Below are 25,141 nucleotides of genomic sequence, written 5' to 3' on the forward strand. Positions count from 1 at the left end.
CTTCCTCTTTTCTCTAATCCAGGTTAATTTGCAACATTTTCCCTTCATACCTCTGTACCACAGCTGGATTGGGAAATACCACAACAAATTAGAAGTGGAGGCTTGATTTCTGGTGAGTGACTTCTCAATTTAAGTCTCCTTTAGCATTCTGGAACTGTTTGTTTAATGACAACCTTGATGGCCTTTGTCTTCAGAGCCCTTTCCTTGAAACCCAGTCCCATGCAAAAAAAGCACGTTCACTTCATGCAACACAGCTCAGTTGATGCTTACAGTTCCAAATACCCCACTTCACTGGGAACAACACAGTTGGAAGTGCCTGGTATGAAAGAACATGCACAGCACAGCAACAGGGAGTGTTTACCACCAACACAAAGAAGTCAAGGAGCAGCAAAGCTACAGTAGTTAGAGGAGGATTAGCTTTCCTGATTTCATTTCAATAAAACTCTCTTGCCCCTACAGTCCACTGGTTTGGCATGGTATTTGCCCTTGGCTCTGAGATGTTGTTATATTCAACATAGATTAATTTCCAGGCTTGTTTAGGATCAGGGGCTGGCATGGTCCTTTAATTGCAGTCCTTCCCTCACAACCAGTTCTAAACTTTTTCATTTGTTTTCTTAAGTGGTATAGTCCTGGAATGTAAATTTCCTCCAATTTCTTCCACTTTGCAAACTCCAGAACCATTTGACCAATAAGTTAAAGCCCAAGAGAGAACTGACTGTTAGCTAAGGCTTCAGACATGCAAAGCGCACAGCCCTGAGAAACAGCAGCACCTGGGACAAGAGGCTCCCATTCCTTTACATTAGGATGGCCTGGGTTTTGCCAATCAAACAACACAGAAACCCAATGGCGGCCCAGTTTGGACACACATTATGGGATGTTCAGCAAGACACAGTCCAGGGAGCCACTTGTTCCTCTAGCTTGCATACATTTATTTCACACCACCTCAGGCCACTCACAATTTTGCTTACCTGCTCATTGTTGCTCTCCCACCATTCCCCATACTCCCTTTGGGGGTGAAACACTCTATTTCCGACTTGTGCTGGGCCAGTCTCCTGTCTTTGTACCTGGTGAGCATGAACAAGGACAGGAGCAAACAGAAAGACGTGATTTTGTGCTTAACTACTAGGCTGAGGAAGAGCCATGACCACAAAGAGGGGCACCCCATGCCAAAGCAGGGAATCCTGCTTCTCAGTGCAATGGCTGAACTGCAATCCTTATTACGTTACTATGAAGGGAGATGGAAAACATTGGAGATGATTTTGTTACTTCTTGGTTAAACCATATGCAATCCACCCTTTAGCATTGCATATTAATCAGTGAATTCATCACATCTAATAGTCAATAGTGAAAGGAATGCAGTTCCTAGCATCTGAAAAAAGATGACTACCAATCAATAAATCAGAATTTATTTATTGCATACATGTATCAGCCACTGTACTAGAACTTTACTTAAATTTAATCTGATGAATAGCTCTATGGCAGAGTCTCTATTAAATATTTTCATTTCCATGTTACTAATGAAGAAACCTAAAATTATAAAATTAAGTAAACTGATCAAGACAGTTAAATAGTTGGGGTGGGTTTTGAAAAAAGAGTGTAAAAGTTTAGAACCCACACTTTAGCCATTATAATGTGCTGATTCTATTGTCATTTTTTTTTTAAATTAAATCTTGTCACTAGCCCACCTTCACAGAGTGATACTATATCTGAATATTTATTAGACACTGGCAAACCAAAAGAAAGAAGCTATGTTCCTTTTGTAAGAGAGTCTTCCATAATCATTAAACTGAAGTTTGAGAGTCAGTGTTGAATTGAGTATGTCTTGGAATATGGCTCAAAAGGCCTTGGTATCAGAATTGACACTTCCCGGAGCATATTAGATATTTCATGTAAATTAGTAATGAGATTCTCAACATCTGTCTGCTACAAAGTGCCTCAAGACGAATCCTTATACTTCCATGAGTTTTTGAGACAAAATGCTTTTGCAGAAATACTCTTTACTTTTCATGTTTAATCTGTGGAGTAGGTTAAGAAGTCTTGCTATTTCCATTTGCCAAATGAGGAACTTACTTAACTGACTTCACCAAAGTTACAAAACTGCTTGTAGAGTTTTCAGGAACCTAAGACCTGATGTTTTCTCTTATAAAACTGGACCCTGAGATGATTCTACTTCTTCCATGTTCTTAGTATTTGACAGGCAATGATAAAATGAGCTACTGTCATAAGACTTGCTAACACCAATATATTCACATTCTTTTTAGTTTCTTTTCCTGCTGTTTCAAAAGTTATATAAAACAAAATATGATAAAATCAAAATAATTATGAATCCCAAAATGTTAAAATACTTGCTAAAATAGACAGTGTTGTCCTTCTTTCACTTATTCTTTATCCCATTTAAATAAAGATGGTTCATTACATTAGGGCCAATGAACATAATGGGTTAGCTTGTACAGTGGACATTAGTTGAGCATCTAATAAATTCTAGGCAATGGACTTTGTACTTCAGCTATAGACATTACATAATCTGCAGGTCCTTCCTTGTAGAGCTCATAGAATATTGGGAGAAAGCAGAAAAAAAAAAAGGCATGTGCCCAGGTGACTTTAGATATAGGTTATAAAGAGAGGAAAAGAACATTTAAGTCTTTGTTAAAGAAGCTAAAGCATCAGACAAAGCCAGACTGAGAAGTCTTTATTTTACCAAAGAAAAATTCCTCAGAAGAGAATCCTTCTGAAGTATCCGTCATTGAATGACACTCCACAGGTCAATGCAAAATATTTTGTGCTTGTTTGTGAACTGAATTGCATAACCAAAATACTGCTGTGCAGCTTAAATTAAAATAGTATTAATAGAATAATAAATTATTGATGATTATTCAGTTGCTTACAAAAGGATCCTTGACATATTTTTAAAGGTCTTCTGTTAGCCTGATTGCCAATTCATCATTTAAATCCTTCATAAAACTGACTTAAAATAGCTATATTTTTCATGTTCATAAGCTTTTATCCCTAACCCTCTTTTGCATGCCCCTCTAAATACTGCCTAATAACCTCCATTTATTAAAAATAAAACAAACCTCTTTTGGTAAGAGCTTTTACACACGCAAATGCACAAAACAAAAACAAAAGAAACAACAATAAAATTCATTCCAATAATGCAAGAGATGCCTTAGAATTTTTGTAGTTTTCAGGTAGTTTTGTATTTAGCATGGAGTAAAAATGGCATTAACACAGCTTGGGAAGCTCATTTTTGCTTTTGGAGGTGACCCTTCTTAACTACCTGTAACTGTAATTACAGCTTTATTATGTTTACTACATGCTAAAATAGACAATGTTGTCCTTCTTTCACTTATTCATTATCCCATTCACCAATAATGTGTTGCTCAAAGTAACTAATAATGTTTCAATAGTCTTCACTGAAGATTTATAATTCTTTCCAGTTGAGTTTATTTCAGATATGTAGAACTGCTATGCTAAACATAATTTAAGACTTAGAGTTTATGGCCTATAAAATTTCTTCAAGAAACTCACAGGGTAATTATTATCCCCATTTTTAAATAAGGCACCCATGACTCAAAAAGTTTTCTATGCTGGTCAAAGCCCCATAGGTAGTAAGTCACAGAAGTGGAACTTGAAATCAGCTGTTTTATTTCCAAATCCCGTGCTCTTTATTAACATCTTACTCCCTGCCCCTCATTTTATGCTTAAAAAAAAAACCCTCTTTATTTAAATAGTCTGATATCACATTGGAGAGACCAAAAAGGTCATATATGAAGGTAATAGTGTGTACTTAGTGGAGCTAGGTTTTGAGCACAATGTAAACTTATTTTTTAAAAGGTCAAATTTCACTACATAATGGCCAAGTAGAATAAATCACTCTCCAGGCTCCCTGCTAACATGCAAACAGAATGCCATTCCACTGCCTGGAATTTACCTAGACAGGAATACACCAGCAAGCAGAGGGCTGGGAAAGGGATCTTGCTGAGATGAGCTCACCACCAGTGTGATACATGAGATGTGGTGTAAATCAGATGATGGACAGGCAGTAGACTTCAAGAGCTGAGATGTGTCACCAAAAGAGGTGAAAGACAGCCCAAGTCAACCCTCTAGTAAAACTGATCAAAACACTCCAGATGAAGGCAGAAGAAAAGTCATTATGGATCTTCAGTTTACAAAGAAAGAATAAAACCAAATTTTAAAACTTCACTATTATAATGTGATATTGCCAAGTAATACCCTACTTCAGTCCCATTACTCAAGCTTCTATTCATAAGTAAATAAATTGTAATGGTTTACTAAATATGCCAACAGATCTTGTAGCATCCATACACACACTGAAACACATCCTTTGCCCAGACTTGAAATGCCACATTGATTCATTTAAAGGTTTCAGATTAAAAACAAAATTGAGCATGATTAATAGTCCCATAAAACAATGTCAGAAGTGAACATAAGTTTGAAACTATTTGAGAAGCTGCCAAGAAACATATTAAGCTGTGCTCTATAAAAACAAAAGGAAGGCAGAAATTGACAGGTGGGGAAGCAATGCAAATAAGCAATTAAAATGTAAAGAATCAGCTATATTGACCCAGTAATTCTATTCATAGGAATTCATTCTAAGAAAATAATTCAACAGAAGCTCGAAGGTTTTTGCACAAAGATTTTCCCTTCAGTATTATAGAGAATGTCAGAAGCAAAACAAGAACAAACAAACCACTGGAGAATAGTTTAATAAATTAGAGTGTAGAATATAATGAAATGTGTTAAATTTTGTATTGAATAAAGCCTTTCATTTAGCTTCCAGAGAATTCCCAAAGGATGAATCTTAATCCCGCTTATGAGGAGAGTTGTTTTCAGAGATGAATCATCTTAAGTCATTGCCTTTTTGCTGTGTACTTTCCCTCAACATTTCTACTTGTTTCACAATCAATAGAAACCCAGGAAGATACAGATTTTGAAAGCAGTCCTAAGGTGCTTTACAAGCTTACACAACATTCTTAAAGGAAAAGATTTTTCAGGGAGGAACTAAAGGTCAACTAGAGGGAAGGTCTCCATAGGAGAATAGTACCGGCCTCAAAAATCATTTGAGAAAGCATTAACTAAAAGTTGCTGGCATCTTAGGACTTATTTCAGAAATGAGGAATTTTCAGGCAAATCATTTATTCTAAGATAAACGAGCTGTTTTCCAACAGAGATATCTCCTTACATTTTTTTTGTACCTGAACAACTGTATTAACGTCTTTGCAGACAGAAGAAACTGCATAATAATAACAGAAAGAGCTGTTATTTCCTGAACCCTGGGAATATATCAGACACCATTTAAGTGAATTTCCTCATTTAATCATTGCCATAGTCTGATTAACTAGATACTGTTATCATCCCTATTTTATACACCAAGAAGAAATAGAGCACAGGAAAATTAAGTAACTTGCCCAAGGTCACCAGTTTGCTTAATGATGATGTGTATTACATCTCATTAAAATGCCAGATACAGTAGCATTGCTATTTGTTGGGCTTGGTTTTGTCTTTAAATGGCAACTGTGCTATTTTTTCAAACCTTTCATTCTTTTTGATTTTTACCACAATCTCCATGGCTTCAGCCCCTGCCTCTGCTCTTTCCCGAGCCTTTTCTGCCCTTTTAGAGAGGAAACCTGATTCCTCCTGGGTGCAAACCTTGGTTACAATTTGCACTAGCAACTTGATTTTCTTAGTCTGGGGACAGATGGAGCTCAAACTTCAGAATTCCTCAAAGGAAGCAGATTTTTTTCCTGAAGCTGGTGGATTACCATAACCTCTCGCAACAGACCCTTGCAAGATTCCATTTCTATTTTTGTGTATATATTTTGAGATCATTTTATTTTTAAATAAAGTTCACCAAATCATATGAATGTTAGGTCATACAGGCTGATATACAATAGATTATTATTCAGCCATAAAAAAAGAATGTAATTGCTAGGCATGGTGGCACAAGACTGCAATCCTAGCCACTTGGGAGGCTGAGGCAAGAGGATTACAAATTCAAGGCCAGCAGGTAAATTTAGCAAGGTCTGTTACAAAATGAAATAGTAGAAAGGTTGGGGATACACTCTATAGTGGAGCACTTGCCTAGTGTGCATAGGGCTTGGGGTTCAATCTAAAGTCTCTCTCTCTCTCTCTCTCTCTCTCTCTCTCTCTCTATCACACACACACACACACACACACACACACACACACATACACACAGAATAAAATCCTATTGTTTGATACAACATGGATGAGCCTTGAGGACATTATGTTGTGACATAAGCTATGTATAGAAAGACAGGTACTATATGTTCCCATTCTCTTATTTGTAGAAGCTTTAAGTGCATCTTATACAAATTAAGAGTAGAAAAGTGACTACTAGAGCCTGGCAAAGGTATGGTGGAGGGAGAGATGGGCCTGGTTAATAGCAGCAATTCTACAGATGTGTTTTGCATTGCTGCAACTGAGAACGTGGTAAAAACAAGATTGATCACAGGCCAGTCCTACTACTTACCCAAATCTAACTCCATCTAATCTGGTCCCTTCTTTGGTGCACAGAAGTTCACTGTCTGGTTCTCCTATCTCATCAAGGTTCTTCTGTTTGACACCCTCCTTCCCCGTCACCTTCAACTTCCTGTCCTAATGCAACACATAAAGCCACTTTTCTTCCTTTTTTAAAAATTTCCTCTGTCTCTGACTGCTTACAAACAAATAAAATGTGTTTAAAAATTTTGCAAAGAAGGTTAGTTCTCATTTTCTCAGATTTTAAAATCACTGGATTTTGACAAAAACAAGGTGAGGGAGGGGTTGGGGGAGGAAGTTTGGGTGTCCTGTCAACATGTGTGAGGAGTGAAGAGCAAAGGAGAGGAGGCATGCTTAGTGGTAAGGTGGCCAAGCCTGGGAACGATGCCTGTCAGAGAGAGGCCATCTGGCAAGTCCTGGCCCACCAGGCTGTGTGCTTCCACTGGATCCAAAAGACTCATCTCTACTTCACTGGACTAGAAGGAGGGGGCTAAAATCACAACTCTATGATGAGAGACTCCTTACCACTTCATTATATTCTTGAACTCATTGTTTCAAGAGTACCGTTATAATAAAGGGGATTATATTTTTTCCTGGCTTTAGGATAATGTTTTATGCTGTCATCACACATAGTTACAACAGATGGATTTACTAATTTTGTTACTTCTAAGCAAACATCTGTCACAATAAATGACACATTCATCACAGTAAATGGGAGTGAGATGATTTTAAGTTCAAAATGGGAGATTCCTAAAGCAACCTCTAATAATGTTTCTTAAGTACTTATGTGCCATGCACTGAACTAGGATTTGAAATGTGATCTACAGGAGTTCATCATGGATGAGTGTGAGAGGCCAATATATGTATGTGGTCATACCTTGGTATTTGCAAGAGAATGTTTCCAAGATCCCTTGTAGAAAACAGAATCATAAGGTGCTTAAGTTTCTCATATAAAAGGATGTGGTATTTGCAAATAAACTATGTATATTCTTCCATATACTTCAAATCTGTAGATGACTTATAATACCTGATAAAATTTAAATTCTGTGTAATTGTTTTGCTATATTGTTTATGGAATGATTATAAGAAAAAGACGTCCATATATATTTGCAATAGATAGTTTTCATTCAAATATTTTCAAACTATAGTTGGTTATAGATGCAGTACCTATAAATATGGAGGGTTCTCTCTGTATCACTCACATCCACACACACACACAACAACAACAACACTTGTATCTCCATATAATTATACACAAATGCACACATATAGATACATATACAATAACTCCAAATTTTTCTAAATTGAGTGGATTTTAATTCACTCAAGTTAGGCAATGATATATCATGGAAAAATGTTCTGACTTTGGAGTTAATTAAAATGGATTTGATTCCCAGCAATACCCCTTATTAGTTGCATGATTTTGAGCAACTAATAAAACTTTCCTAAAATCCAATTGGACAATGGAAACAATAGCACTTATCTCATACAGTTGGTGTTTTATACAGATTTTCACTTGTAATCTCACAAGTATATTGTGATATAGTTGCTATTATCATCCCAATGTTTCAGATAAAGAAACTGAGGCAAAGATTGGTTAGTTAGCTTGCTCAAAGTCAGATGGTTAAATGGAGCAAAGATAGTACACATATTTGAATTGTGGAAGTCTAATTAAGGTTTGTATTCTAAAATACTAGATTAAAGAAAATAACCAAAATTACCAAATGGATGACTATTAGGAAAATAAAACTCAATTAAACAAATAAAATGGAAGTTGGGAATGTAGCTCAGTGGTTAAGTGCTTGCTCAGCATGTTCCAGATCCTGGGTTCAATTTCCAGTACTGAAAAATAAATAAAATAAAATCCAATAAATCAAGTAGAAGGCAATGAATAAAGAAGAGAAGGAAGAAGAGCAAGCATACATTATAGGTGCTACACTTGGAGCTTCTGTTACATTGTATCAACTATCCTTGGAAACCTGAGATTATCATTATGACCTTATTTAAAGGAGAACTATAATTGACATAGTTGATGAGTATTGGTGTGGGAATTCAAAATGAAGTGCTTATGACAATAAGGAATATACTTAGATACACATTGTGCTCCTTCTAGACACCTGGCATAGAGAATATTCTTCACAACCTCACAATACAAGAAGTTCAGAATCTAATTAAGATGGCAAGCATGACCACCACAGTCAGTTACACAGCACTGAATCAATCCACTGTGAAGGTAACAACACTTACATGTAGCTAGAAAGAAAAAATCAGACTAGGACTAAAATGGAAAAGGTCATGGTAGAACTAGAACTTACCCTGGTCTAATAATATGCCATGCACAATTATTATGTGCTAAATGCGTAAGTGGTATGAACAGCTAACTGAAAAAATAATGTGTTCTTTTTCTGTTATCTTTCTTTCTAGGGCCTAAGAGAAGTGAAAGTCTTAGCTTTCTCCTTCATGCCTAGAAAGAAGGCAGGGTTACTCTTGACAATACCTAAAGTATGAGAAATCAGCCTACATGCATATATTGGAGTTTTACTTTGCCATAGTGAAGAATGGCAGTTGCTGGTAAATGGATGGAAATAAAGAACATCAAGCTACGTGAATTATGCCAGAATCAGGAAATCAAAGGTGGAGTGTTTTCTCTCATATGTGGAAACTTAAGCAAAACCAAAGAAAAAAGGTGGGAGGATCAGATATCATAAAGGCATAAGTTTTAGAATATAAAACAAACAAAAATAAAACCACTTGTAATTTTATCAAATACTTTATTTCGATATCTATTTGTAAAAAATAGAATTATTGTATAATATGATTTGGAAATTTGCCTTGTGTCACGCAAATTTGGTATAAATCATTTTCTATAAAATTTAACCCTTGAAACAACAAAAGAAGATGTAGGGAAGATTATTAGAGTAGAAGAAGGATAGCAGGAGAGGAGAGACAGAAAAGAGGAAGAAATGAGGAATTAATTTTGAAAAATCACACTATGTGCACATATGGATATACCACAGGGAATTTCACCTTTAAGCATAAGTAGAAAGAAACAAACAAAAATAAACAAACAGAATGGGTAAAAGGAAGATCAGTAGAATAAAGAAGGAGAATAGGAGAAGGGTGAAGGAGAGAGAAAAGGAAGAATAATATAGTGAAATTGAATTCTATGTACATATGATTTGGGGGGGATGAACTCAACTACCATGTATAATTATAATGCTCTAAAAATAATGAAACAGGGTCAGGAGATGATGAGAAAACAGGAGCGTATAGGAGAAGGGAGGGTGGACATGATCAAAACTAGATTATACATGTATGGAAACGCCACAGTGAAATCCATTAATTTGTAAAATTGATATGTATGTATAATTATAAAAATTTACAAAGAAAGAAAGAAGACAGATGTAGAAAGAGGAGATGGAGGAAAACACTGGAGAAAACTCACTGCCTTGTTCAATGTTATGTTCATCAAAAATAAAATACAGGATTGTAGCTTCCTGAAGTCACAGACCTCATAGGTATCCTAGTGCACAAAACAGCAACTGGATTTGTTAAAAATATGTTCTTGCCCAGTGTGGTTGTGCATGCCTGTAATACCAGTGTCTCAGAAGGCCCAGGCAGGAGGATTGCAAGTTCAAAGCCAGCCTCAGCAACTTAGTGAGGCCCTAAGCAATTCAGCAAGACCCTGTCTCTGAATAAAAATATAAGACGAAAGGGCTGGGAATATGGTTCAGTAGTCAAGTACCCCCTGAGTTCAAACCCAGGTACCAGGAAAAAAAGGGGAGGGGGTGTGAACATTCTCAGTGAAAGAATGAATTAATCAGAAGGAATAAAAAAGATGGATTATTTCAGGGAAGAACTATAGAAAACAGGGGGAGAGAGGAAACACCACAATCAGGATCCATATCATCTGGTTTTCTTTCTTTGAGGCTTTTGTTATCCCTTCTCAACAATGAGAGTGCTGTAATTGACCAATGAATGCTGATTTCCATATAATTACTTCTTTTTTTTTGTGTGTGTGTACCTCTAGTGTCCCCTCCATAGACTTAAATACTTACAACTCTTTACTGACATTTGTTTATATCTCTACTATGAGAAGAGGAGTTATGTGTGGGAAGGACAGTATTTTATTTATTTTTATATATCCCTTTCTTAAAATGTCATCAAGCCATGATAGACAATGTGGGAAATAATGGTCCTCAACAGATGCTACCTGTTCATTATTGCTGGGGTAATAACCATCACTGAGCAGGGAATCCTGCTTTCTTTGACATCTGGCCAACTATTCTCCTTCCAGCCCACATGGTTTTGATGCCTGGTGCACAATATAGGCCTTTCTACTCCTAATAATGTTGACTACCTTTAACTCACTAAGTTTAACTTCTGTTTCATTCTCCATGAATGTGTGCATTGCCCCCTTGTGTTTCCTTTTGTCAAGCTCCTCAAGAGCCCCTGCTCTGGCATTTCTCCCCCTCCTGTGAGGCTCTGCTGCCCTCTAGGGGGCCTTGTATCATATACATCTCAGGACCCAGGGGACCTGCACTTGAGAGCACAGCCCTGGTAGCAGTGTCACGCCCCAGCAGTGCAGCCAAATGCTAGGAATCTTTAACCTACTCCTACATGCCCTAGTTTAGAAACCTGTGGCTGTATAGCCTATTCAGTTCAGGAACACAGACCAAGCATAAGCAAGTAAGTGGGGTGCCAAGAACTGCCCATCACAAATAAAGCCTTGTTGGAGGCTTGCATGGGGTTTCAGTGCTCTTAGTACCAACAGCGTGCCTAGCTATGAGTGTCCCACCTGCATCTGGTATCTTGAATATGATAACAAAGTTTATGCAATGGAATCCAGCAGCCAATAATGAGAGTGCTATAAATGACCAATGAATGCTGATTTCCATCCTTGCTTGGTCTAGGGAGACAAAGAACTTCCTCAAAGAGATGGAGCCTGCCAAGCACAGTGCATATACCTGTAATCTCTGTAGCTCAGGAGGCTGAGGTAGGAGGACTTCAAGTTCAAAGTCAGCCTCAGCAATGGTGAAGCACTAAGTAACTTAGTGAGACCCTATCTCTAAATAAAATACAAAATAGGGCTGGGGATATGGCTCAGTGGTCAACTGCCCCTAAGTTCAATCCCTAGTAGTCCCCCAAAAGAAAAGAGATGGAACCTGTGAGCACTTTTCATTAATTCCCAGCAAAAATTGGTTGCTTGTCTGATGTTGACTCCTTGGCATCTCTGTAACTATTGGCCACTCCTTCATTTTTGAAGTATTCTTTTTTTACTTTCATGGGACCATTGATCATCTGGGTCTCAGATGATTCAGGTGATACTAACCAAAAAATTCTTTGTCCAGCTCTCAGATTTTATTTACCTCGTCTCTGGGCTCTTTCCTCTATTCTCCCAAATTGTGCTTCAAATCCCAAACTCTAATTCTTCACAGGTTTCCAAGAAGCTTCTTGGATTTCTCCACTTAAATGACTCTCAGAAGTCTGAAATTTAACAATTGCCAAACCAAATACATCTTTCTTCAAACCTGTTCTCTTTTATTCTTACCACCCCATCTCAATTTTTTTCTCATTGAATCATATCATCATCAAATACAGATGCTCCCCTAATTCTACTCTTTACATTTTAGACTTCAGTCAGGACTTCTCCAAGCTCATAGGACAAATTATTTCAAACTTAATTCTTAGACATATATATTCAAATTTAATTATTGATTATCCCCTTAAAATATCTCCTCCCCAAGACTGAATTGCACTGGTTCAAATACTATTAAATAGAAAAAAAAACTATCAATCATCTTTAATTTTTTAAATTTACTTTATACATAACATCAAATCAATCATTAAGACACATCATTGTAATTTCTAGTTGAAGTCATCAGCCTCTTAAATCAGATGATTTTCTCACTTCTCTTCTCCTTGTTCTGCCTTCTATTCTATCTATAGAAACCAGAAGTCTCTCTTTCACATACTAGTCTTATCATGTAATTTCTCTTCTCAAACATTCTGACATTTCCTGTCACGCTCAGAACAAAACAAAATCTGTACCTCACCTGGTCTGATCCCCGAAGACCACTCTACATTTTCCTCCTTCCATCATTTCCTTTTCTAGCGATATTCCAACCACAAGGACTTTTCTGCTCACCCTCTAAAATGCCAGTTTGGTTCCTGCCTTAAGGTCTTTTCCTTTGCTCTTCTCTCTCCTTCTACCACCCAGATCTCTGTGTTCTTATTTCACTCTTCTCTATCTTCAGTGTATTCAGAGGGGCTGCTTGGGATACTATTTCTTTTTAAAATTTACCCTTTTTAGTTATATACAACACAAGGTTACACCCTGACATTATCACAAAAGCATGGAACACAACCTGCTCCAATTAAGTCCCAGCACTACCCCACCACCCTCACACCACTGCTAGCTCCCTCTATTTCAGGATACCATTTCTAAAAATATATGAAATCACTCCCAATTCACCTCACTCTAGTATCTGATCTTGCTTCATTTTTCTTTACAGCAATTAACATTATGCATCTGTTTATAGTTTATTGTCATTGTCTCTATTGTTGAAGTTCCGTGAGGGTTGAGATTTTGTTTTGTTCACCACTTTATTTTTAAAACTTAAAACATTTCCTGGTAAACAGCACATTATCAGGAATAATTGCCAGTGTACTAGTGAATAAAATCAGTATTATGGTTCGGATGAAGAGTCCCCCCAAAGCTCCTGTTTAATGTAGGAATAGTCATCTTTTAGATGATTAGCTTATGAGAGCTGAAACTAATAAGTTCATCCTACTTTGAAGGGACTGACTGACTGGTGGTAATTGCAGGCAGGTGAAGCATAGCTGGAAGAGGTAGATAACTAAGTGCTTTCCCAGGAAGCATGCATCTTCCCTGTGACCCCTTCTCACTCCTGCTACTTCCTGACTTCACTGATCTGAGTACAGGGCCCTTCCCCCATGATGTGTTCCCTTACCTTGGGCCCAGAGCAAGAGAGCCAGCCGTCTATGGACTGAGACCTTTGAAACTGTGAGCCCAATAAACTTTTCCTTCTCTAAGTTGTTGTTGGGTATTTTGGCCAAAGCAATAGGACAGTTGACTAAAACAAGATATTAAAATATAGTGCAAATTCTTTAGAATTTTCCTATGATCTGTTTCTAAGACATTTGCTTTATCTTCAATAAGATGAATGTGTGTGTGTGTGTGTTAATAGTAATAGCTATTTAAGTGAATGATCATCTTTAATATGTTTAGTATTTCTGTGGACTACCTAGTGAATGGTATAAGCTGGAATGGGTAAGATGAATGAGAATGAGTTTCATGTACAATTAATACTCTGTAGAAACAGCAATGTACAAGCACTGATTTAGGTCCATGTGTGCAGCAGCTTGAATTTTGAAGAAAATTTAGGCTTAAAAGAAACATAAGATAAAGCTGAAAAGGTAAGAAAGGTGATTCCATAAAGACCCTTGAGTTGCCAGACATATATTTTTTAACAGAAGAGAAGAGAGACTAGAGAGTTTGGAGTTGGTCAGATGTTTGGATTTTTCACTCTTGTGTTAGTTCAGACATGTAGAGATAAGCTATTCTAATTTGTACAGCAGTTGTGGGAATAAAAATGAACATAAAAAGCAAACCATTTAAAAATAACCTGCTATAGCACCTTTGTTTTTTTTTAAAAATATTTTTAGTTGTCAATGGATCCATCCATTTATTTATTTATTTATTTATTTATTTATTTATTTATTTATATGCAGTACTGAGGACCAAACCTAGGGACTCATACATGCTAGGCAAATGCTCTACCACTGAGCCACAACTCCAGTCCCTCACTGTAGCATCTTTTTATCTTTTATTTTTTTAGTCGTTGATAGGCTTTTTAATTTTATTTATTTAAATGTAGTGCTGAGAATCAAACCCAGTGCCTCACACATGCCAGGCAAGTGTGCTACCACTGAGCCAAAGCCCCAGCCCCACCATAACATCTGATACATGATTAAATATTAGTTAATTTAAAGACAAGGAAAAATAAGCATGGCTACTTTTTGAAAGTGGGAGGTAGGAGAGTTTGATACATTTAACAAAAACATGGAAAGAAGAAATCATTGAAGAAGAATTTACTGATATAAAAGAGGATGTTATACTGTAGTTATGAAATAAAGCAATGAAATCATGCCTATTGCATATGTTTTGTTGTCTTTGGAAGGGGCCTGATTACTAATCAAGGAAAATAAATGCAGATTTAGGACCAATAAAAAAGAAAATAAAAGAGAATGTTAGTCAACTTTGCATCACTGTGACCATTACACCCAACAAGAACAATTTAGAGGAGGAATATTTTCAGTTTTATAGGTTCAGTCCATGGTGAGCTGACTCCATTGTTCTGTGCTTGAGGTGAAGCAGAAAATCATGGCATAAGGACATGGCAGAGGAAAGTTTCTCTGCTCAAGCAACTGGGGAATAGAGAGAGCTTCAGTGCCAAGAGCAAGGGATAATATAATCCATAAAGGCAAACCCCTAGTGACTTACTTCCTCCAGCCATGCCCTACCTGCTTACAGTCACCACCCATTAATCCATTAAAATTGTTAATCCATCAGGTGGATTAATCCACTGATTAGGTTATAGTTCTCACAATCAAATCACTTCATGTCTGAATATTCCTACACATGAGCTTTTGGGAAACACCTCATATCCAAACCATAACAATGAGTTTGGGGTGTATTGAGGTTGAGGTTATCATAGGTATGAAAACACAACTGCCCCCTTGTCATTTTCAGATGCACAACTAGGGCTCCAGGAAGGACAATACATGAGAACTGAGAATGTAATGATGGTTGTGTGTTCCAAAAGGAAGTGAAGTAAAAAGTAGCCAAGGACCATGGATTGGCTGCAGGTAATACCTACAGTTAGGAGACAGGGGGCAGCCTCACAGGGCTTCAAATTCTATTTTGGTAACCCCTGTTACCTCTTCCTGAAATGCTTATGTGCTCAGCTTAAATACTTTGACTTAGCCTTCTTTTCCATGCTAGGTCCTCTGCGAGTTTCTTTAATATATCACTGAGAGTTGAACTCTATACCTGATTCCCTCTTTTGAGATCAACAGGAACATACATTCAGTTAAGGAGTAATGATGGATACAAGGAGGTGCAGTGGGAAGAGCACAAGGAGTAGGCTGTCAGTCATAAGCTCAAACTGGCTTAATTACAATCCAAGTGTACAATCTTAGAACACATGTTCCTTCTCTCTCAGTTTCAGTTTTTGCAGCTATAAGTAACAGTAGAGAGCTTATTTTAGCCCAACAGCTAGAGAAAATGATAGCCTTATTTTCCTTGTTTATTTCTTCCATCTTCTATACCTAAGGAATGGAGCTTGAGGGAAGATTCATTAACTCACAGAATTATGCCTCAGGCATACTTTTCTCTGATATGAAATTTTATGTTCTGAAAGAGATATGACTTGCATGCCCCAGATATGTTGCAGCTAGACCACTTCCAAGCAGGGCTAATTCAAAGAAAGGAAATATTTCTTAAAATGGTATTTCAAACACTTGCTGGTTTACCTCACTACCTAATTTTTATCAGTTAATCAAAAATATTTTAATGAGATTCAAGTAGTAACAAATGTGACCACTAGTATCACATACAAATTAAAATTCACTGTAATCACAGCATTCCAGAATACCAATTCATTATACAGAGGGAGAGTTTTATATGCAATTCATCATAATCATCCAGACATAGTCTTTTATAGCTCCACAAAGATATTTCAATTATTGCAGAGCCAAACCATTTAATTAATCATTTGAAAGCATTTCTTTCTCCAAAGTAAAATATCTTAAATATATCATCCATAGCATTGTAACCCACCCACAACCCTGGTATATCACCAGGCAGTGGTATGGGAGACTGGAACAGTTGACTTATCTCCTTGGAAAATGAACTATTGAGTACAGATTCGTCATGAGGGGTTAAATATTCTCTAGAGAGCCTAGAAAAGTAAATTTTTGTTGTTCACTGAATACAAATTTCTTAGAGAATTTTCTAAAAAAAAGACACTGTTAGTTGCTAGTGAGCTAGAAGACAATGCTAGGAATTAGTTGCTAGGAGATAGAAGGCAATGCTTACAAGAAGCTTACAACTTGGGCAGGGGAAAGGGTTAGAATGGGCAGGCAGGAAACTTGGGATCCTTTGAGGACAGTTCTGGTTTGCAAGGCTAAGAAATTATAGACACAAACCAGGCCGCAAAAAGATCAGGCTGACTCCTGTGTAAGCAGAAAAAACAGATAGTTGAGATATCTACTTTCTGGCACCCAGACCCGTCTCTAAAAAGGGGCCAAAGTAACCTGATTGTACCAAAAAGCATGTTACGCACTGTGGACATGATTACCTTATCCAGAATTGAGTCAGGAGCTAGCTTCTTTAACCCTGCAAATCTATATAAACCCCTAGTCACTTTCCAGTATCCATCCATCTTTTGGGACCCCCACTCCCCTTTGAGAACTCTATTACTCTAATAAATCCTTTTACGTTGCTCTCACCCTTGTGTCCATGAATTTCATTCTTTATATATGTGAGACAAAGAACACAACCCCATGTTCTGTGCTAAAAAATGCAGAAAAACACAAACCAATATTAATTATCCCAATTTTATCATGACACATTGTATACATGTATTAATTTGTCCTACTGTACCAACAATTATGTACAGTATTATATCAATTTTTTTTTTCTCTGAGATGGGGATCCCACTATATTGTCCAGGCTGGTCTCAAACTCTTTAACTCAACTGATTCTTCTGCTTAGCCACCTATGTAACTGGTATGACAGGTATTGAACACTATGCTTGGCCATCATAAAATAAAAGGAAACACAATATGTACAACCTGATGAGTTCTAGGAAATTCAGAAAGTCCAATAAATATAGTTTATAAAAGAGTTGTTATATTTGGGTTACGAAATAGAAGGTTATACGGTGTTTTCTAGGTAAAAGAAATAAATAAATACAGGCATTAAAAGAGGCAGGAAGTACACTATTTACATAGGCTGGAAGCACACTGTGTACCTAGGCCTACCAACTAATGAAATGGCGGAGGCATGATGCACAGGGGAGACTGTTGCAGCTTGGCTCTGTAGAACTGTGTTTTCAGGCTATTAGAGGAAGACTGGTGGGACATTAAGGGTTTGGTGAGGCAGGTTAGCAGCTCTATCCAAGGTTTTTCAGGTCAAATCATGAAGGAACCAGGTCATCAAAGTTTTGAGCCTTGGGAAGAAATTTTAGATTTTACAAAGGAATCTATACACACTGAAATCAATTTGTAGATTGAGTAATTTGTTCTTTTAGGAAGATCACTCTGGCAGCTATGAAGACAGGGTGGCATAATATTTGGGACATCATGTCAATAATTCATAGATTAGGCAATGAGGACCTAACACATAGTGGTATTGGTGAGAATGCAAAAGATAATATAAAACATGTTCAGGAAATGACTGCTAAGGTGTGAAAGGTCAGGAAAAGTAAAATAATTGCAACTTTTTTTTCCCCCAAAGAGAACATATAAGAAGAAACTTCAATGATAAGGTGTGGAGAAGTGACAATGAAGTAATTTAATTTCCAGGTCAAAATAGTATTTTCTTTTGATGACCTGTCTTATATACACAAAATATCTTATTATGAAATAAAGTTGGTTCTGATAATGGACTTAAATATTTGCATGAAATAGGTGCTTAAGAAATATCTGTTGACTTGAACTGTACCTGATCAATTATAAAAATATATCTCTCAGTATCACACACCTTTTTAAAGAGAACAATGTAGAAATAGTGTTTATTTGTCAAAAGGAAATGAAAATATGTCATAAGTGATAACAATGAAACCATATACTTAATTTGTGTCTGTTCTTAGGATATGTGTCCCATTCTACCAATTTTGTTAGAATCAGTGCTGTCTGCATTACTCACACATTTCAGCAAGAAATTAAAATATTCTTCATGTATATACTTGCTTTCATGACCAAGCCTATTCTGTGGGACTTAGCTGAGTCATAATGCAAAAGAGTTCTCTAGACAGGCTTTAAGTTAACCTGGAAGGAGAACGTGGTAAGGAAAGGGGCTAGCAGAAGAAAACCGGTCAGTGAGCGATCCTTTACTTTTACAAGGAGTTAACAGAAAGATGCCTGGCCAAAATCAAATTACAGCAATGACAGTTTCTCAAACATATGTATCAAGTCTCACCTCTCATTGATTCCTATGAAGGATTTACTACCCTCTTAAATACAATGTTAGTGTTTATTTAATGTTAATGTTAAGGTAGTTGAAATCATGAATTCTAGAGCCAAACTACTTACTTGGGATATAATGCTTTTTACCTGTAGGTATCTGGGCAATTTGCTTAAATTCACTATCTTTCAATTTCCTTATTTATAAAATGGCCATATTTATGTTATCTACCTCCTGGAGTTGTTTTAATAATTCAAAAGTATCAGATCCTAAACACTGACAATATTACTGGACACATCACAAATGTTCAGTAAAAGCTAGCTTTCAGAGTCAACATCCTCCTCCTCACCGTCCCCATTCTACGTCCTGCTGCCCTCCACCTTTCCTCCTACAGGTTCTATCTATTTAAACTTTGGCTGGTGTGCCTAGGAGTCTTATTTTAAAATCAGGAACTGCTTGATTCCATTCCCATTATCCTTTCTCCCTTCATTCCCATTAGCAGACCCCCAACATCTTCTAGTGCATCAAGATCTTAGGGATGAAGAGTTGTACACTAACTCATTAAAATTCATGGATTGCAAAAAGTTAATTGCTCTTTTACCATGTTTTGTTCCCCTCCAGAAATGGAGTGACAAAACATGTGACAGGAGCTTTCCCTTTTGAAGGCCAAACTTCAGAAAGAGCCATGAATTCTAGAGCTAAAGATCTTAACCTCATCAGCTGAGTTCAAAACCTGGTTTAGCCCTTCAACACCTCAGTTCTTCGTCTCTTTCATCTGTGGTGTACTCATCATGACAAGGGGCATAACACACCTTCCTTGCAAAGTTGTTGTAAGATATGAATTATATTAAGAATATGGTATACATAGGCACATGGTACAGTGACAATTAATAGAAGATCTTAGTAGTAGTAGTAAGTTTGACTCTGAAGAAGCAGCACTGGAAGTGAGAGGCATTTCTGGTTTCAAAACTGAAAGGTAGGAGAATATTTAGGCAAGATTCCTTTATGGTGTGTGAAACAAATATATATGTTTTCAGAATCTGATATCAACATTCTAGAATATGATATTGATTTTTTCCAACTGCTATATGCCACATCATTTTTACAGGTATGGAAATGTGGTATCTGTGTTGATGAGAAAGCCAACTGATAAAATTGGGAAGTTTGTGTTAGGAACCTTCTTCAGCTGGTACAACTTGGAATACACACATCTACTATTAGCACTGCTCCTGCAAAGGTGTGTCTCTGGGTCCTCACATGAAGCTCTCAGTACAAGCTTACAGGGGCAGTCCTCGACCACTGCTACACAAGCATAGATGCTCTTTCTCACTGGATCTGCCCAGATAACCTGTCTGCCACCTAGTGGACAGGAAAGGGACATGGTCTGCAGACCGCTAGGGGCTGAGGTGAGGGTGGTTGGGGGAAGGAAACAAGGACAGTAGGAGAAAGTCTGTAAACATTTGACACATAAGGTCTGGCTCTTCACTAGCACCGCTAAGGATGGTCAGAAATGCCCTGGAGTTTAAAGGCTGTCTGCTCCTTTCAGCCTAGAGCTCGCCGTCTGTCTGGCACTATTCTCCCTGGAGATGCAGTCACAAAGCAGTGTCTGCACAGTGAATACAATTAAATGAAAGGCTCTGGAAATGTCCAAGGGGAAATTAGATAACATGTGCTTTGATGCAGGGATTTGGAGTTTGAAGGTGAAAAAGAAAGGCAAGACATCAGAAGGCTGCATCTGCTTAGCTCCAGTTCAGCACATTAGCATTCTGCTAATGGGCCTGTAAATTCTTTGCTGAAGTCAATTTGCTCAGTTTTTTCGCAAGTACCATCAGAAAATTTCAAACATCCTTTAGATTAAAACAAGTCCTAAAGTTAGAATTCTGTTGTTACTGAATGTTGAAATCATATATTTTATTGTATTTTCATTAGTAAATCAACCAAAGTGGAAAGTGTTTACTAGTCCATTTGGGATAAAGCATTTGGTTCTAATTTTGCTGTCCTGGAAGGCATGACTAGCTCTGTGCATGAAGGACAAAAACTGACTTTTGCCCTAGTCCATTCTCAGCAACAGGCTGCACACCCAATGGCTGGTGGTTCCTAAGAGACTTGTCCACAGTTCACTCTGAATTCAAGTTTCTTTCATTTCTGTGCATTTTTGTGTAATGTCATAATGCTTTTGCCTGGATCAGAGCATACCTGATTCTCACCAACAGGTCAACTGTGACCCTGTTCTTTTCAGCTTCTGACCAAGACATTGGTGGGCTCCAAAGTGAAGAGGACAGGACACAGCATAGGAGAGAGTTAATGTGGATAGTTTACTACAATGCAGATTTGTTTCCCCTTGAGGAACATGAGGAGGAGTATTCAGGAGAACTTGGCCTCCTTTGAACCTCCTGACTTACTACAACAGCATCTACTCAGAGCCAACTCAGAGATCAGTTAGGAGAATGTTCTTTCCCTCAGTGGCCTCTGATAGAGTAATTGTGTTGAAGCTGTGACATGAAGACAGCGACCTTTGTGATACACACTCAGAAATTTTGGGTGAGGAAGACAAAATATTCTCTCCCTTTACCTGATCCAGTAGTCTGTTTTTAGTGAGTTTTATAGTCAAGATAGAATCATTCACGTGGGATCCAGGTTTTACAAACATATACCAGTTGCTTATTGTTTTTGTAACAAGTGACCACAAACTTAGAGTCATAAAATATTATCTTATAGTTCTGGAGATCAGGAATATGAAGTGGCTTTCATGAGCTACAGTCATAACGACAGTGGGGCTGTGTTCCTCCTGGAAGCTCCAGGGACAACTCATTTCCTTGTGTTTTCCAGCTTCTAGAGGCTGCCTGCATTCCTTGGCTTCTAGACTCTTCCTTCATTTTCAAAGCCAGGAAAGGAATATTTTCAAATCTCTGACTCTAATACTCCTTCTTATAAGGGCTTCTTATAAGGGAGAATTTGGATGAATGTTTTAGAGACATCTTTGAGTCTGCTGTAGAATTTACTTGGTGAATTGAGTGGAAAGTATACTTAATAACTCAACCAGCAAAAAGCCTCTTTTGATAGCAATGTTATTATTTACCCTCAGGTAGCCAGGCAATACCTAGAGTTTAATGAGTTTGCAAAGCAAAAAGCATAATATCAAGCAAACAAGAATGAGGGAACAATTACCCACTTGATATATTCTCTTGAAAGCTTATCAGTCCTGCTATTATAGAAAGAATATGGCAGTTAGATTCGGACAATCTTGGGTTTGAATCTTATTTGTGCCCCTTACCAGGAATGTAATCTTGGACAGATCACTTAACCATCTTAGCTTTGACTTTCTCACTTTTAAAACAGACATACTAATAATAGCTGATTCATGTGGTTGTTGTGAGCTTAGTATATATGAGACCATGGTTTTCAAAGGAAACCTATAGTGTGATTCCTATACCAGCAACATCGGTCTTACTTGGGAGTTTGTTAAACATGCAAACTCTCTGGTCCCACCCTAGATACATTGAACTAGAAACTGTGGTTCGAGGAGCTTGAGTCCATAAAAATAATGATATGCCAAACACATGGAGTAATGTTCCACCCATGATTTGGACTCTCTTAACAAATACCGGCTGTAATTATTTTTTTCACTGGGTGCTTTGTTATAATTATTCACCACACATTGCTTTTCAGTTATTGCTTGTTTTGGAAGAGTAAGGTCAGTGACTGATTGATGTTTGATGTTTGTTCACCAAGTCATGGTCTCCTTTTTTTTTTCTCAAACTAAAAATGTCACATAAATAAATAGGGAAGATGCCTTATTTGTTTGAATTTTTGGCTATGCCATTTTAACTCAGCAGAGGGGAAGCCATGCTCTCTCTGGTAGCTTTAACTATCTGGAGTATGCTGTCATGATATCAGAAAGCAAGACCAAGAAGCAAGTTTGTGCATATGAGAGGTGTTGTGAATATTTTATTCAATTAAAAAAAAACTAAGTGAACAATAAATGCACAAACTTGCCACACCAAAGACAATTGCATATTATGTAATGCATAAAATTTACCACAGTGCTTCATCATTTAATTTCTGCATAATTAAGATGAAGCCACATGTTCTGGACCAAGTTAAAAATTATGTTTTTTTAAATAAAAAATATCAATCCATGGAAAAAACCACAATATGAATAAAAAAAAAACAGCAAAATCCCCCAAGTCACTTTTAAACTCTGAAGAAAGCATTACTGGGAGAAAAAAATAAAGCACTTACACAGAACTTTATAAAAACCTACCACCTAAGAATATAATGAAAAATTTGAGGGTCATGTCCCTGTAGGATATAGCAATGATTCACTAGTAATTCTAGCAAATTTACAAAGTCAAATATTTCCGTTTCAGTAACTTTCTTAAAGAATGAAGTCATGGAACCTATTCTTCCATTATGTCACCAGAGTTGTGTAGTTGGTGGAATTGAACTGAGATGACCCCATGATTAGGAGAAAGGAAATGGACATCTCCTAGATCTGGACTGTGAGATATACTCTGTATCATGCTCCCAGAGACCCCATGAGATGAATATTATTATCCCTGTTTAGAGGCTCAGAGAGTTCAAGTGCTTTGTCTGGGGTCTGGCTTATAAGTGGCAGAGCCAAGAATGGAATTCGTGTCTCTTAGGCAAGGCTGAATTCCCTGTACACACTACTTTCATGATGCCATCTTGCCAAAGCTGCATCTTGTTTACCAAATAAGAAAAGTTTTTGGTATAGATACCAAAACAGGTCACCCGTAGGACCCTTTCTCTGGGATTAATATCAGTATCAAAATATGGCAGAAATACAGTTTTGATGACCTTATTTAACAACAGCAGCAGCAAAATGGGGTATGTAGTTGAGAAAATGGGTTCATCAGAAAGGCAATATCTGAATGGCAAAGAGCTTTGAAGACCTGGGGGTTTGAATCCAAAATTTTAGTTACATCATTCATCAGTTCACCAACTAAAGCTGCTTTGTCTCTAATGTGCCTGCTATTATTTTTTCTTATTTGTATACAAAGGACAGTACTTTCTATTGTCAAATATTATACAAAATTGTATGTATCGATTAAGAATAAATTTTAAAATAACATTATATGAAGAGCCAATGGGATCCAATATTTAGCATAGAGCTTTTCCTAAAATAGTTGCCTAATAAATGTTTACTGAATATAGGATGATGCAAGCCATTGACAATCGTGATGATAAAACAGGGGAGGACGCATATGTTTTCATTGGGAACGAAGCAGGAAGGCATAGTTGGTATTGGAAAAGTGGTTGTGAGTATGAGGGATCTGGATTTCTAAAGTGGGTGAGTGCTAAATGAAAGAGGCTATCAAGAGGAAATAAGGAAGGTTGGAATGTAGCTAGCTGGCTCCTGAGGCTAAAGCAATTAGGGACACAGTAGATAAGCCTCCTTTGCTCCTTTCAGGCAGCCTCTTCTCCTGTTACCTGCTGGCATATATTTTATATGCTTTTAATGCCCTACATGCATTATCATGTTCCATTTGCTGGGCTGGTGTTCATGATTTTCCCTAGTGAGTCCATCCATTCCATCGTTTTCACTTGAATCATTTAATCATTCTTTAAGATCCAACTCAGGTGACATCCTCCCAGGAACTTTGGAATTGGACTCAGTTCTCTCCTCAGTGACTTTTCACTTCCCTGTGCATCTATCTCCCTCATCACTTATACACTACAATATAATGTGTATGGGGCGGTCTCCCCACTATTCTGTGAGCTTCTTCAAAGGGCAAGACTTTTATCTTATGTAATACATAAAATTTACCACAGTGCTTCATCATTTAATTTCTGCATAATTAAGATGAAGCCACATGTACCCAGGACATAATTATTGCCCTGAAAGCACAGGTTGAGTTAAAGTGAACTAAACCAACCTGTAAACTAAACCTGGCCTATTTTATGAGATTTCAATTGAGATTAAGCATTCCACCCTTCAAAAAGAATTATACAAAAAAGCAGTATAAATTCTTATAATTCATGTGAATAAATAGTAAATACTGATGAGATTTTATTCTTATAAACAAAAGTTGTATAGGTATTTCAAAGTCACCATTAAATTTCTAGATGCCAGCAGCTTTACATTTTCAGATTTTATCTCAGAGACTTTTATATACTTTATAGAAGACACCAACACAAATCAAATCAGGTTGAGTTGAAGGTATGACTAAGTCAGAAAAGGACAAACAAATAAAGATCCAGGGAGTAGTTTTCCAGCATACTCCTTGAGGAAGAGTTACAATTTTCACTCATTCAATCCCTGTTTTCCTGAGTTCAGGCTACCAAATATTAAGGGATGAAGTGGGAAACAATTTAAGGGTCACTTCATGGGCTTGGAAGCCAGCCTTCTCTTATTCTAATTCTGCCTCATCTATTTATTCT

The 25,141-nt window shown here is 37.2% G+C and overlaps 1 protein-coding gene across 3 annotated transcripts in view; it reads right to left on the bottom strand.

Annotated features, from left to right (window-relative positions):
* The window catches only part of Grm5 (glutamate metabotropic receptor 5), a 413,823-nt gene that overhangs the window by 14,247 nt on the left and 374,435 nt on the right, over positions 1–25,141 (bottom strand). Inside the window, exon 8 of one of the 3 annotated variants that reach the window (XM_077797671.1) lies at positions 969–1,064. The exons of the other annotated variants lie outside the window; for them this stretch is intronic. Coding sequence (XP_077653797.1) covers positions 969–1,064 — 96 coding nt within the window. The remainder of the gene's footprint in view (positions 1–968; positions 1,065–25,141) is intronic. 3 annotated transcript variants of the gene reach the window in all.

The sequence above is a fragment of the Urocitellus parryii genome, chromosome 4 (genome assembly GCF_045843805.1).
Source record: "Urocitellus parryii isolate mUroPar1 chromosome 4, mUroPar1.hap1, whole genome shotgun sequence".
In the NCBI taxonomy this organism is placed as follows: Eukaryota; Metazoa; Chordata; class Mammalia; order Rodentia; family Sciuridae; genus Urocitellus; species Urocitellus parryii.